We start from the raw sequence: 13,602 nt of genomic DNA, 5'->3' as shown, positions 1-13,602 counted from the left end.
GTTCGGGCTGGACTGTTCCCATGAGGCACAGGGTCAAGACTGATTTGCCTATGGCCATGTCTGAACTGGGGTGGCGTGGTGAGCAAAATAACGATGGATTAAACCCAGATCTGTGACTGGGGGTGAATGTTTTGCCAATGTGCAACATTCCGTCCATCATCTTGTGTGTTTTGCTGTTCGCCCTATGTGGGAAGGGTATGCCCAGACGTGGGTCCCGTGCTGACTACGCCACTGGATTCAAGCTATCCTGGCTGAAGAGGGGTGAAACCCCGAAACCGGTCCTAGGATGCTTGATTCCGGGGTGGGGAAGACATGGCTTGGCAGTTCGGGCTGGACTGTTCCCATGAGGCACAGGGTCAAGACTGATTTTCATATGGCCATGTCTGAACTGGGGTGGCGTGGTGAGCAAAATAACGATGGATTAAACCCAGATCTGTGACTGGGGGTGAATGTTTTGCCAATGTGCAACATTCCGTCCATCATCTTGTGTGTATTTTTAACTGCACCAGTTTAAGCCTGGAAGAAATTGCGACTTCCTTGGGCGAAGCCATTGCCTCCAATCAATCCTCATCGTCTATCTCTGTTAGATCTGTTTCCCATTGCCTACAGAGCTGTGCTAGGGGTCGGGAGTGTGATTAATCAATTTCCGATAGGTCAGGGATATTGCTTTTTTAGGCATGTATTTGTCGAGGGGTCTATCTTCCAACGACAAGGCTTCAGGGGGCGTCTCTCCCGCTGGGAAATTTGATTGCAGAGCATATTGCACCTGTAGGTATCAAAATCTTTCTGTATTTGCCAGATCATATTCTATTTGCAAAAGCGAAAAGGATAGTACTTCCCCTTTTCTCCATAGTTGCCCACCCGAGACAATCCTATAGTGTCCCTTTTGTCGAAGCCTTTTGTGTTCCTTATGGCACCCAATTGTTCCGAGTCCCACAGAGGGGTGGCCTGTGGGATTTTCTTGGCCCAACCCAGACTCCTGTGAGCAGTATGCCATATCTGGACAGAATGCCACGTGGGTCCCATCAGCTGCAATTTTGTGGGCCTGGAATAAAGTGCCCTGACATAAGAGCCCCCCGGTAAGAGCGACCTATCCATTTGATACCCAGGATCATCGTGGGGTTGGTACGTACACTGGTTAATGGCTGCCAATTGAACAGCCCAATAGTATTTCTTAATATCTGGGTGCCCTATTCCTCCGTCATACCACCCTCTCACCAATTTAGAAAATGATATCTGGGGTGAACCCTTCACCCAAAGTAGCGCCCTCTGTTTGCTTTCTATGGCCCTGAAATAAGTCGCAGGGATGGGATTGGGTTAGTTGTACAAGACATACAAGAAGCGGGGTAGTGACATCATTTTAAATAGTGCTGCTCTACCCAGTAGTGACAGCGGGAGAGCCTTCCAGTGTTTTACATCGTTTTTTAGTCGCTGAAGTGGTGGCAGGAGATTGTGGACATAGTGCAGCTTAGGATCTATGGTGATATATATTCCGAGGTATTTAAAGCCATCTATGGCTTCTGTCACTCTGCAATCCTTAGGCAGGGGAGGAAACCTCCCCCTCGGTATGAATATCAGTGATTTCGTCCAATTAATAGTATACCCCGAGTACTTGCCAAAAATTGTAAATATATTAAGGACCCTGCGGATCGAGGTCCCAGGTGACGCTAAGTACAGCAATTTATGATCGGCGTAGAGGGAGATGCGATCCTCCCAGTCCTCTGACCATCTCAAACCTCTGAGAATTAGGTCTATACGGATCCATGCGGATAAGGGGCTTCAATGTCAACGCAAAGAGCAGTGGGGACAAAGGACATCCCTGTCTGGTCCCCCTTCTAAGGGTGAAGACTTCTGATTTCTCATTATTTACAACTACTTGCGCCAGTGGGTCAGTGTATAAGAGTTTTATCCAACTAGTATAGTAGGGACCAAATCCGAGTTTCTCCAGGACGTCGAAAAGGTAGGGCCATTAAATTGTATCAAACACCATGGTGGTGTCCAAGGACACCACCAACGCATCTTCTCTCAGCGTGCCTATCCGTGCCATTACCCCGTGAAGTCGGCGGAGATTTAATGACATGTTTCTAGACGGCATAAAGCCCAATTGGTCGGGATGGACCAATTTGGAGATAATCCCTACCAGGCGAGAGCCAGCAGCTTTGCTAGTATTTTGGCCTCTACGTTCAAAAGCGAGATGGGTCTATAAGATGAGCATTTGATTTTGGGTTTGCCGTCTTTGTGTAGGACAACCAGTGTAGCAATTCTTTGATCCTGGGAAAGCTTTCCCGCTTCTCGACTCTCCTCATACATGGTTTTAAGATATGGGGCGATTTTGTCTGGTTTCAATTTGTATCGCCTACCGCTTTCCCGGACTGAAAACCCAGTGTGGCTTGTGCAACCTCATCATTTGTGAAATTGCTTAGTTCAGTCCAATTTTGGCCTCTGTATCTCTATGGAGCATCACCCCTAGGACTGAACCAAGTCATCTATCCATCTGATCGGGAATTCTAGTTGAGTTTTGACTGTATTGTCTGTGAGGTGAAACCAGTTTCCAGTTAATAGATATGTCGGAGATCTCCCAAATCTGATAATCTCGCTTATCATAGGAAAGAGGTAATTGGCCCATTGTCTAAAAAATAGCAGGATATATTCTGCAATTGTTAGAATTGGTGGGTGTAACCAGGGTTCACACAATAGGTCATGACCCAAATGCGGGTTGTGGCACAAACCAAAACGGTGGTTTTACCCAGATACCACCTGGATCAAAGTATTGAGCTGTATGATTGGTTTTGTGCTTTTTTTTTTAATGGATTTCAGGGGTTCTTGAATCCCCAAATTCAATTTTAGACGTCATATAAACTGAGAAATTGAGTAATCGTTTGTAGTGTTCTTTTCTTCTTTATTTGAAGACGTGCAGAAACAGAGAAACAGACGACACATGGTTCGCCCGAGGGCCAACAGGCCATGGCTTTTTCAAGGCAGCTAAATCTTATGCGGTTGGTATGGAGTATAGAACAAAAGTGCGCGATAGCAAGCGTAATCTGCTGGGTTAAACTGTGGTCCAAGTAAGCTAAGGCTATATTCTGCATATGTAGACGGTAATAGGTGACCTGGACGAAAATAGAGGCTTCTATGCAAGTAACTTTCCCTCAGTTGTCAGGCTAACAGATCCATGGTCAGTACGAAAAGCAGGAGTAACAAGGAGGAACCCTGCCTAGTGCCCCAGAGAAGAACAAACTGGGGTGGCGTAGTGGGCAAAAGAACGATGGATTTAACCCAGATCTTTAGAAAGGGGGAGAATGTTTGCATTGTCAGCATTCCATCCATCATTTGTTTGCTGTAACACTGTTTGCCCTAAGTGGGATGGGTATGCCCAGATGTGGTCCCTTGCTCACTGTGCCACTGGATTCAAGCTAGCCTGGCTGAAGAACGGTGACATACCCTGAAACCGGTCCCAGGATGCTTGTTTCCGGTCCAGGAAGGACCTGGCCTGGCAGTTCGATCTGGACTGTTCCCATGAGGCACAGGGTCAAGACCGATTTGCATTTGGCTGGGTCCAAATTGGGGTGGCGTAGTGGGCAAAAGAACGATGGATTTAACCCAGATCTTTTGACTGGGGGAGAATGTTTGCATTGTCAGCATTCCGTCCATCATTTGTTTGCTGTAACACCAGAGAAGTTAAGACATTCTCGGACCAGAATGAATGAACATTTGCATTAACAATTTAAGAGACGTAGTTACCACTTTGCACAATTTCTGTAAATAAGAAATGGAAATAATTATATTTGTCACTACAAATGTTTTTCAAAAAGTAGCCTAATACAAGAATTTCAATGAAAGCTAACATTATTTTCTTAAGTAACTGTAGAGAAGTGTAAAATAGTTATTCTACTTTTTTTTAGGAAACATGGTTTCTTTATTCATCAGCTAATGACGGTATTAACTAATTCTACTGGTTTTCATGTTTCTTGAGAGTTTTATAAACAGAAAGGGCTCATATTTTCCTCTTTGTCCTAAGTGCCTAACAGAGATATGCTAATAAGTGTATAAGAGAAGTAGCTGCCGAGAAGGCACAGTAGTTAAATGCTCACTGCTGACAACTGTCAGGTTCATGTTAGTTATTTCTGTCAGCGCACTTGGTGTCGCATATGTTATTCTTTCCTATTTTAACATTCGCATCTCAACTGCCTAAACACAGAAAACATTTTTGCAAACAATAAAGCACATGACTCAAATGTTTTATCTGAATTATATCATTCATATATATTCACATATAAAACAACACGGCTGTCAACACAGGTGAAATGTTACAAGTAACGGGTGATCAAGAGACATCAGTGCTCAGTGGTGTGCAATATATACATAGTGGTAAAATATATGTACATGTGGGTGATAGGCCTGATAATTATGGAAATACAATGACTCTGCTGGCTAATGATTATTCTTTTGGTGTGCAGAGCCTTGGTCAATCTGGGCCTTGTGTGGTCGTCAACGCTCAACCCAAACTATGCTCCACTGGGTAGTCAAAAGTGGGTCTTCATCAGGACAGAACGGGGGAGGGTACTGATAGCCCAAAGAGAACCAGAGTGAATCATGGAATGAGGCCTGGAGGTAGAATCAGTGTTGACCCAGGCGGTGACTGTCTTGGATCGTCTGAGCACGGGAAATTCGATGCTAGTAGCCGGCAAACAGGCATCCGTCCTGTATAGCCGCCGCAGTGTCACTGACAGCCACCGCCTGGGTCAACACTGATTCTACCTCTAGGCCACCATTATTATAATTAATATATTACCACTAAGGGATACTTGTAAACTAATCAATGAATGCTCTAATATAAAAGAGAAGCAATGTGTGGCACCTGTAAAATTAAAAATATATAATTATGGGCTATTTTGACAACCAGTAAAGAATTGTAAGAATCGACCTATGTACTAATAGGTCAGGTCATAAAAATCCAAATATTAGTGGATCGTCATCTGACCTACCTCATGCATTTTAATGATATAGGTCGCACATTTCAACTCACGAAGACTGGCCACCATCACAGGGGTCAGAAGACCACCATATCTGTGTGCTTTTTAATAAAGCATTTTATTTTTATGCAATCAATTTCTTTAAAGGAAACGGGACTGCTTTAAAAAAAGAAAGTTTATTTCTGTATGTTTGTTTAAGAGGATGCAGTGCTCCCATGGACAACTACTATCTCTTAAACTTTACTTTTAAAATGAACAAAGGGAAAGGTGTTTTATAATGGGAGCCTTCCCTTTTGCGACTGTGTTATCAACTCAGTTGATGTGTTGGTAAAATATATATGTTTTGCGACTGGATTTTGCTTGCAAAACATTGATAAATTAGGTATCAGTCTTGTATTTGGATAGGGCACACATAACACACCCCTTCCAGATACCGAATCGGTATCGTTTCGGAATCCCATTTTAGGTATTAGTAAATTTAAAAAAGCATTTTATGAGCAGCAAATGCCGAATCAGATAATTTGCAACCATTAAAATGCTTCGTACATCTGGCCTTAAGTGATGTTTCATAGGCATTTCTTTAATCCCTAGATTCATTCCTATGGGCGTAGGGCGAGTAACATCTGGAAAAAGAAATATACGTATTCAATAAAATGAATGCAAGATATGTTCCTCTTCTTTGGAGTTAGGAGTCTAATGTAGAAGAATTATTGAGCAGTAGTGGAACGCATGGGCCCTAAAATAAATGTTCCAGTTACAGCTGCCTACGTTGGCCCCATTCCAAGGGTGTAAGAGTACTGATACTGTATTCATCCACCTGGAATTACAGATAGCAGAAGTAGCGATAAATCCAGGACATGAAAATAAGGAGATATTCCAACGAGACTCTGATGGTGCTCTTAGAAATCGGGTATTATTGGTAATTATTGCACCTGACTTTCGTAGTAATTCGACAGTTCGATGTGTTCTAAATAGAAATGTAGCCAGTTTTCAGCAAATTAAATGTCTATGGGAATGGTACTGGGGTAATCGGAGGTATGGGAATGCACTAAACACATACACCTAAAACCACATAACATGTTCCTATAGCTTTGGTAATTATCGACTTACATCATTTCCGGCCGAATTGAGAATTACTGCAAACTTGTAATGAGGCATTTGTGATTCATGCCTGTTTTTCCCCCGGCTTCCGTAAATAAACCCACGCAGGTCTTTATAAGTACAATTTTACTTTACTGCAAAAATACTCTGCTAGGCAAAATAAATAAAAAAACGAACACACACATAAACATGACCAGCACAAATATTCACTCAAACAATTGAAAAAACCAGACGTGCACTGTGCGAGGAGATTCTTCTGCATACCTTGGCGGCTGATGTAGCATGCTCCTCAGTAATGAAGTTCACGTCAGAGTCATATTTCCTTTGTAGCTGTTGAAGTCGCAGCTCATAGTCCTGTGAAACGCGATCCTTCTCTTTTTGAAGCGAGCTATGTCTAACGGAACAAGGAACGGGTGGTGAGGGGCAAAAAAAGAAAAGAAACAACAGTTTACTATGCGCTTCCGCAGAGATAGAGCACTTCTTACAGGCCCGTAGAGTAAGACATTTCATGGCGTCACTCTCAGCCTTAATGAGCATTCTAGAGACACGGCTCGCACGTGCGGGCTTGCGCCATTTATGCGTAATACCGCAGGGGGGGGGGGTGAAGTCTACCGGGGACCGCTTTACCTTTCACCCATATATATATATATATATATATATAATATTTATATATATATATAATTCGACAATCGGCGCCAAAGTTATTCAAAATAGAATGTTGCGGATATCCTATGGAAACACGGTCCTAACTATAACTATCTACTGGCGACCGCCAGTAGATAATATATATATATATATATATATATATATATATATATCCAAGAAAGAAGTGACTCAAACAGATAGCTTCACCAAAGAACAAAAATATATTTCCACTACAACGTTTCAGCTTCCGCCTTCCTCAGGTAGTAAAAGATGGTTTTCTCTGTGGCTGCACAGATGACAGCTGAATTTTCAAAAAGCATCATGAGTGAAGATTCCATTTGGAATGTGGAATCAATGCAGTCCTGAGAGCTCTTGAGATATGCAGTAATCAGGTTGTGTTGTCAGTAATGTTCAGTACATCTAGATGCAGTGATTTTAAACGGTACATCCAGAAGTTTTCCTTGGAGTCCAGTAGTTCTTCCTTTGAAACATGTTCCACGGGGAAAATCTTCAAATCTGATAGTGAATGATCCACAAGGTTGAAATGATTGGCTACAGGCTGGTCAATTTTCTTATTAATTATTGCAGATTTGTGGTTCCTGAATCGTGTACGGAGGTCATTCACTGTTTGGCCTACATATTGTTTTTTACAGCTTTGCACTGAATCACATAAATAATGCATGTTGAGCGACATGTAAGATGCTGCCTTATTGCATAGGTCCTTCTCGTAACAGAACTAGTTACAGATGATGTTTGTAAAAGATATTCACATGTGATGCACCTTTTAGAGTCACAGCAATGAACCCCTGCATTTGTTACAGCTTGCTTGAGTTCAGCTCTCACAATAAGAGATCGTAAATTTGGAGCTCTGCGGTAAGCAATGTGGTTTTGGAAAAACCTTTTGCAATTTTTCACAAGTGGACAGTAAGGAAAATGTTTTTTGCATTATATTTCTGTAGTTAGGAGCTGATGGATGATAGTCAACTACAAATGGAGTTCTGTCACTTTTGTTTCTGCCGTTGGTATTCCAAATAAGTGCTTCTCTGGGTAACTGCAAAGACTTGTCAATTTGTTGCTGTATGACATGCAGAGGATAGCCTCGCCTTTTAAATAATGTAGCAAGCTCCTGTAGATGGTCTTTACAGGTTTCCTCATTGCTGCAGCTGCGTCTTATTCTGAGTGCTTGGCTGTAGATGATGCTCAGTTTAGTGTGGTGTGGGTGACATGAAGTCCAGTTTAGATACAAATGAGCATCTGTAGGCTTGTGGTACAGATCAGTTGTAATTTTGTGTTCATGAATGGTGAGTAGCACATCCAGAAAAGGGAGATGAGGCTTCTGTTTAGTATTGCTGCTGGTAAATTTGATGGTAGGATGGATATTGTTGATATAAGCTGTAAATTGTTCCAATGTTCTACTTCCTGCATTCCATATTATAAATATGTCATCAATGTATCGTAGCCATACCAGTGGTTTGATGCTAGAAGTAGCAAGTATACAGTTCTCTAGTTTGCCCATGAAGATATTTGCATAGGATGGCCAATCATTTCAACCTTGTGGATCATTCACTATCAGATTTGAAGATTTTCCCCATGGAACATGTTTCAAAGGAAGAACTACTGGACTCCAGGGAAAACTTCTGGATGTACCGTTTAAAATCACTGCATCCAGATGGACTGAACATTACTGACAACACAACCTGATTACTGCATATCTCAAGAGCCCTCAGGACTGCATTGATTCCACATTCCAAATGGAATGTTCACTCATGATGCTTTTTGAAAATTCAACTGTGTCATCTGTGCAGCCACAGAGAAAACCATCTTTTACTACCTGAGGAAGGCGGAAGCTGAAACGTTGTAGTGGAAATATATTTTTGTTCTTTGGTGAATCTATCTGTTTGAGTCACTTCTTTCTTGGATATTTTATTTCTTTGTGACTCATTGTATCCTTTGGGATCCAGATTTTTGCCCTGGCTGGTTGTTGTTTTCTTGTGATCCTTCATCTTCAAGTATATATATATAGATATATATATATATATATATATCACACGAGATGCTCTTGCGAGGATCGTAATGTCAGCGGAGCCAGCCGACGAAATATGCCACACAAAGAAGACCAAGCTCAAGACAGCGAGTCTGTCGAAACGCGTAACCACTATGCAATACATTCTGCAATTGGCACTTCCTGAGAGCGCGGACATTCCTTTTCTTTGTGTGAGATATATATATATATATATACACACATACATACATACACACCCGGACCAAAATATAATAGTGCACTTCACCAGGAACTTGCAACCACATACAATCAAAGTGAATACAACAATTTAACCATCATGTAATAACAACTATAAAACAGCACAGGAAAGAGCCAAAACCCTGGTCAATCGAATTTAAAGGCAGTTTCCACCAGGAGGGATTAACACAGTACATAATACATTCTGTCGAAAGAGATGAATTTTAAGGTACGTCCTGAAAGCGAAATGGGATAGTTTCCTCAAATCAGGAATTTGGATGTTCCAGGTGATAGTCACGTACCTAGATTAGAATTTTGTAAGGACACAATGTCCTGCATTTGGATGCCTCAAATAGGAGTGAGTTCTTACTTCGGAGATTTAATTTGCCACCAGAAACAGAAAGTAGTACTGCGAAGTATGGAGGAATTTTGTGTGTTAAGCGTTTCTAGTCCAGGTAGCAGACTTTGAATAGAAACCTCAACAAGATCAGGAACCAGTGGAGATTTTGCAGAATGGTGGTGATGTGCAGGGCCGGACAGGCCGTAGCAGGCACCGGGCGTTATCCCGGAGGGCCGGAAAGTTGGGTGCCGGTTTTCAAGCGGCAGGGGGCAATATCGGCCCTCAGTAACAAAACTGGCAGCAGTGCTAAAGCGGAAGCACTGCTGCTTCTCGCTAGCAATCCCCCACCCACCCCGGGGCAGGTTTGTGCTCCCAGACCAGCCCTGGTGACGTGGTCGAATTTGAACAATTACTTGAGCAGACTGGTGTCTTTGGTATGATGTACAATGCATTACTGGTAGAACATAGACAACATATATTATTTTAAAACTGTGCTTAAATCAGTCTGGATACCAAGTAATACACACAGAAAGGACACAGAATTACATTGTTTTAATGAATGAAGATATGCTCTTTTAATAGACTAGCAATGCAGAGTGTCCTCTGAGGCTGTCAGATTCTCATATGAGTTTGGACGTGGTGGACTTGAGAATGCACATGCCCAACATCGTGTCCAAATAATTGTGTTCTAACAGAAGAAGCTAAGGACTCTGTTGACATTTAAAGTTTCTACTCAGCTGCAAGGCAGAATACTTGGGTAGAGTGTGACTGGCAAAAGAAAGAGATTCCATATAGCTCCTTGCCTCTGCTACTAGGTCATTCTTCACTCCCCAAAGTTAAGACTGAGGCTTTTCTCTATGTCTACGATGCACGTAGGTTCAAAACACCTCAAGTGGTACTGCCCAAATGAAGTATTCAGCAGAAGCAGCCAACAGATCTGCATACAAAGCTGAAATAACTGTTAATGTCAGCTAAGCACAGAGACCTTTGTTCTCATCTGGCAGCTACCTACCTGTCTGGAGCTAAATAAGAACGTATTAACAGCTTATGGAAGATTGAAGAACTGTCGTTGGAGGGGCCACCTCAAAAACTAGCCACAATTCCATTAGACAATCCATTAGTATCCCTGATGAACATTGGGGTAAACCTAGCACAAACCTACATGGGACTGGCAAACTTGAAATGACTGAATCTGAACATTGTTTTTGCCATTTTGAAGCACATACAAACTGAAACTGACAAACTGGTCTTTGGAGGCACCAAAGTGCACAATAATGAGTTCTAGATGCAATTAATTTGTATGATTGCTTTAGGGTCCTGTTATAAATAATGATCTACCACACTTAAATTTCAAAATGTATTCTTTGTTGTCATAGGGTAAGATTTGATTCTAGTATATACATAGTACAGACTAATCTACTGAGGAATCTGAAACAAAACAAATCCACATACAATAGCAGTGTAGAAAAACACACAGCCAATGTGTGCTTTACAATCAGAGGCTGCTTTGTCAAGGTCAATTTAAATTCTGAGGTACATTTGTCACAAATGTGTTAATTTGAACAATCTAGGTAAATCGTTGACATTACTGAACTTCAGATATAATAATCTAACTGATAAGATCACAACCATAATATAAGTGATTTGTTCCCAGAGTATGGCCCCTACCAGACTGAAACTTAATAGGGTTCTTTTCTGGAACACTGTTGTCCAAAATAATGTCCCTCTTGTGTATCAAACAAAACAGTAGCAGAGTTTCCCCTTAGGCATCCTGTAGGATCAGTTAAAAGGACTATTATTAAATGGATAATGTGCACTGAAATCACGGTCTCTGGACAATCAGTGTGAGATGCCCTTCCCTTGAGCCTAGTTGGCAACCCCTGAGCTTTGGACATAGAATGCAATTTTGCAAAGGGAATAAAGGAGATCTGGCGCCTTGTGGAGGTCCAGAATGGCTCAGAAGATTAAGTAGGTTACTTTGGTAATTTTCTATTTGATGGCTACATTATCATCCTCATAATCAATTTTTAGCCCGGCTTAAGGCAGATTCTAGATTTGTTTTCAACAGTTCTAAACCACTGGCAGCATGTGCTGCTGTTGTGGCACCAGCTGCTTATCTATGACATGTCATACCAGAAAGACAAAACAGTTCCATAGAGGTGCCAGGCAACACTGGTGACAAAAATACCCAAGTTTTTCCTATAAACAGAGTTCAACATAACCATAGGTTGGATTCAAACAAAAACAAGCAGTGTTTGCAATCAGCATGAATGTTACCAAATAGTTAACAGATCCTCAGCAGAGGGCGAGTTAAAGGTGAAATTATGGACAGAGGATCAAGTAGCAGCTTGACAGATGCTGATGAGTGGCAGTCCATTCAGCAGTGTTGAGGTAACAGTCTTAGTCATCATCATTATCAAATAACTTTATTTCACATTTATGAAAAATGCATAAAAGTACATAGGACAAATAATATTTCAATAAATTAAACTAAAAAAACAGTCTTAATAAAAGTTCCCTCTAATTTTTTTCCTCTGTGTGCGGCAGTATAAGGTTTCTGTGCGCTGCAACTAAGGCTATGTGCGCCAGAAACCAGACAGCGTATGTGGTGCAGCGCCAAATATCACTCCAAACCTTTGCTTAAAAAAGTGAAAAAAGAGTGCATTTCCACACATGTATCTGGTTGAGGTGGAACACAGCATTTAGAGTCTTTTTTTCCTCTGCATTTGCTTCATTCTCTGGATAATGTCCTACACTGGGGTATCTTGCAGCACTTAACACATTATTCTTGAACAAGGCTTTTATGTATCTAGAAAAAATGCAAATCTGTGAGTTGTTGAGTGTATATCTGTGTGTGTTTTATAGAAGTACTATGTCAGAGGGAACATGTTTTTAAGGTTAAAGAGATAGCCTCAGAAGTAGCACATGAAAAAGTTTCTTTTAGTGAGAAGTTTTATGACCAGCTAAAAATCTCAAGTGTAAGTAGTGAGAACAAAAACATGAAGTTTGAGCAGAGCTCGTCAGTCTTGGTGTTTCAAGAATAAAACAAAAGCTAAAGTCCAGGCAGGGTTATGACAGTTAAGAAAATAGCCTCCCTAAGTGGACCTTGCTCTTTTATGTGCCAATCAGGTTTATTTTCTATCACTGTGCACTACTCTGTCTAAACAGGAGCAATAATTATCGAATGAGATTTTTTGGTCTCCCTTCCTGTGCTACTTTTCTGCATGCGTCACTATAAGTGTCTGAGGGTTGTTCTATATAATTATACGTTTTGTGGTCGTTGATTGGCTAACAAGGCATTATGTACATACTCTAGATGCCTTGATCTATGATTAAAAAAGGGGTTGTTTCTACACAGATACCAGGATAGGGGCACACATTTTGTAATTGCCTGAATGTGTTTCAGAGTTGCTTTCCTTAAAGGCGTGTAGTGAATAATTCAAATGTTTTGTTTGATATTTTCACTGCTGAATGTTCTTAAAGGAGACTGAAGTTTAGAACCTGCTTCTTAAGCATATATCTTAGTAAAACGTAATACACAGAAAAAGTGCCAGCATCTTTGTTCTCTGCTCTTACAATGCAAACAATTGCAAAATCGCATCATAGTAAAACTAATCCAATCCGTTGTAAGCCAAAAAACAAGTCATAAACAACAAATGTATATTTGTTAATCCATTCATCAACCCATGTGTATACATTAAATCATGTGTGCATTCACAGTTGCACACGTATCCATCTACTCACACAGTCGTGCATTCCTCTTGCTGTATTTCTGAGACTGTATGTGTGCCTTTGTACTGTTGTCTGTAGGTGCATATGTGTTGTCTGTTTGCTCTGATGCACATATGTCTTGGTATGCCTAGATGTCCATTTGTCTGCTTGCATCTTTATCTCTTTGTGCTTGGGGATCTGTGTTTGTGCGTGCATAGTCTGCCAGGCCCCTCTGTGACTTCACTCTATTCGTAAGCCAAACCTATTCGCTGTGCCAAAGTGCATTAAAATATATCCTCAGTCACCAGTGCCAAAAGCTTACGTTAAGCAGGGGTCAGAGCTACTCCTCATTTGGCACAGTTTTCTTTTTAAAACAGAAAGCAGCTACGATCCTGCTATCTAGTTTTCGGTTTGGATGTTGCAAGTTCTTTTTATTTGAAAGGGCATTTTCGGTTTCAAGGCGATCCTTATGACATCGAGGCAGTGGAAAAATAAGTTAAAATGTGAGTTGTTTGTGTGAACCCCAGCTGCTTCACTCTATAGACCCTCATACGACTTCCGGCCACCTTAGAGCGGAATAGGATCAAGAAGCC

The 13,602-nt window shown here is 41.3% G+C and overlaps 1 protein-coding gene across 4 annotated transcripts in view; it reads right to left on the bottom strand.

Moving 5' to 3' along the window:
- The window catches only part of CEP112 (centrosomal protein 112), a 2,536,355-nt gene that overhangs the window by 1,587,152 nt on the left and 935,601 nt on the right, over nt 1–13,602 (bottom strand). For all 4 annotated transcript variants that reach the window (XM_085617276.1, XM_085617275.1, XM_085617278.1 and 1 more), the window contains one exon: nt 6,339–6,468. In XM_085617276.1, the coding sequence (XP_085473402.1) occupies nt 6,339–6,468 (130 nt within the window). The remainder of the gene's footprint in view (nt 1–6,338; nt 6,469–13,602) is intronic.

The sequence above is a fragment of the Triturus cristatus genome, chromosome 7 (genome assembly GCF_964204655.1).
Source record: "Triturus cristatus chromosome 7, aTriCri1.1, whole genome shotgun sequence".
Lineage (NCBI taxonomy): Eukaryota > Metazoa > Chordata > Amphibia > Caudata > Salamandridae > Triturus > Triturus cristatus.
Note: the sequence above shows the minus strand (reverse complement) of the source record. Positions and strands in the feature narration are given on the sequence as shown.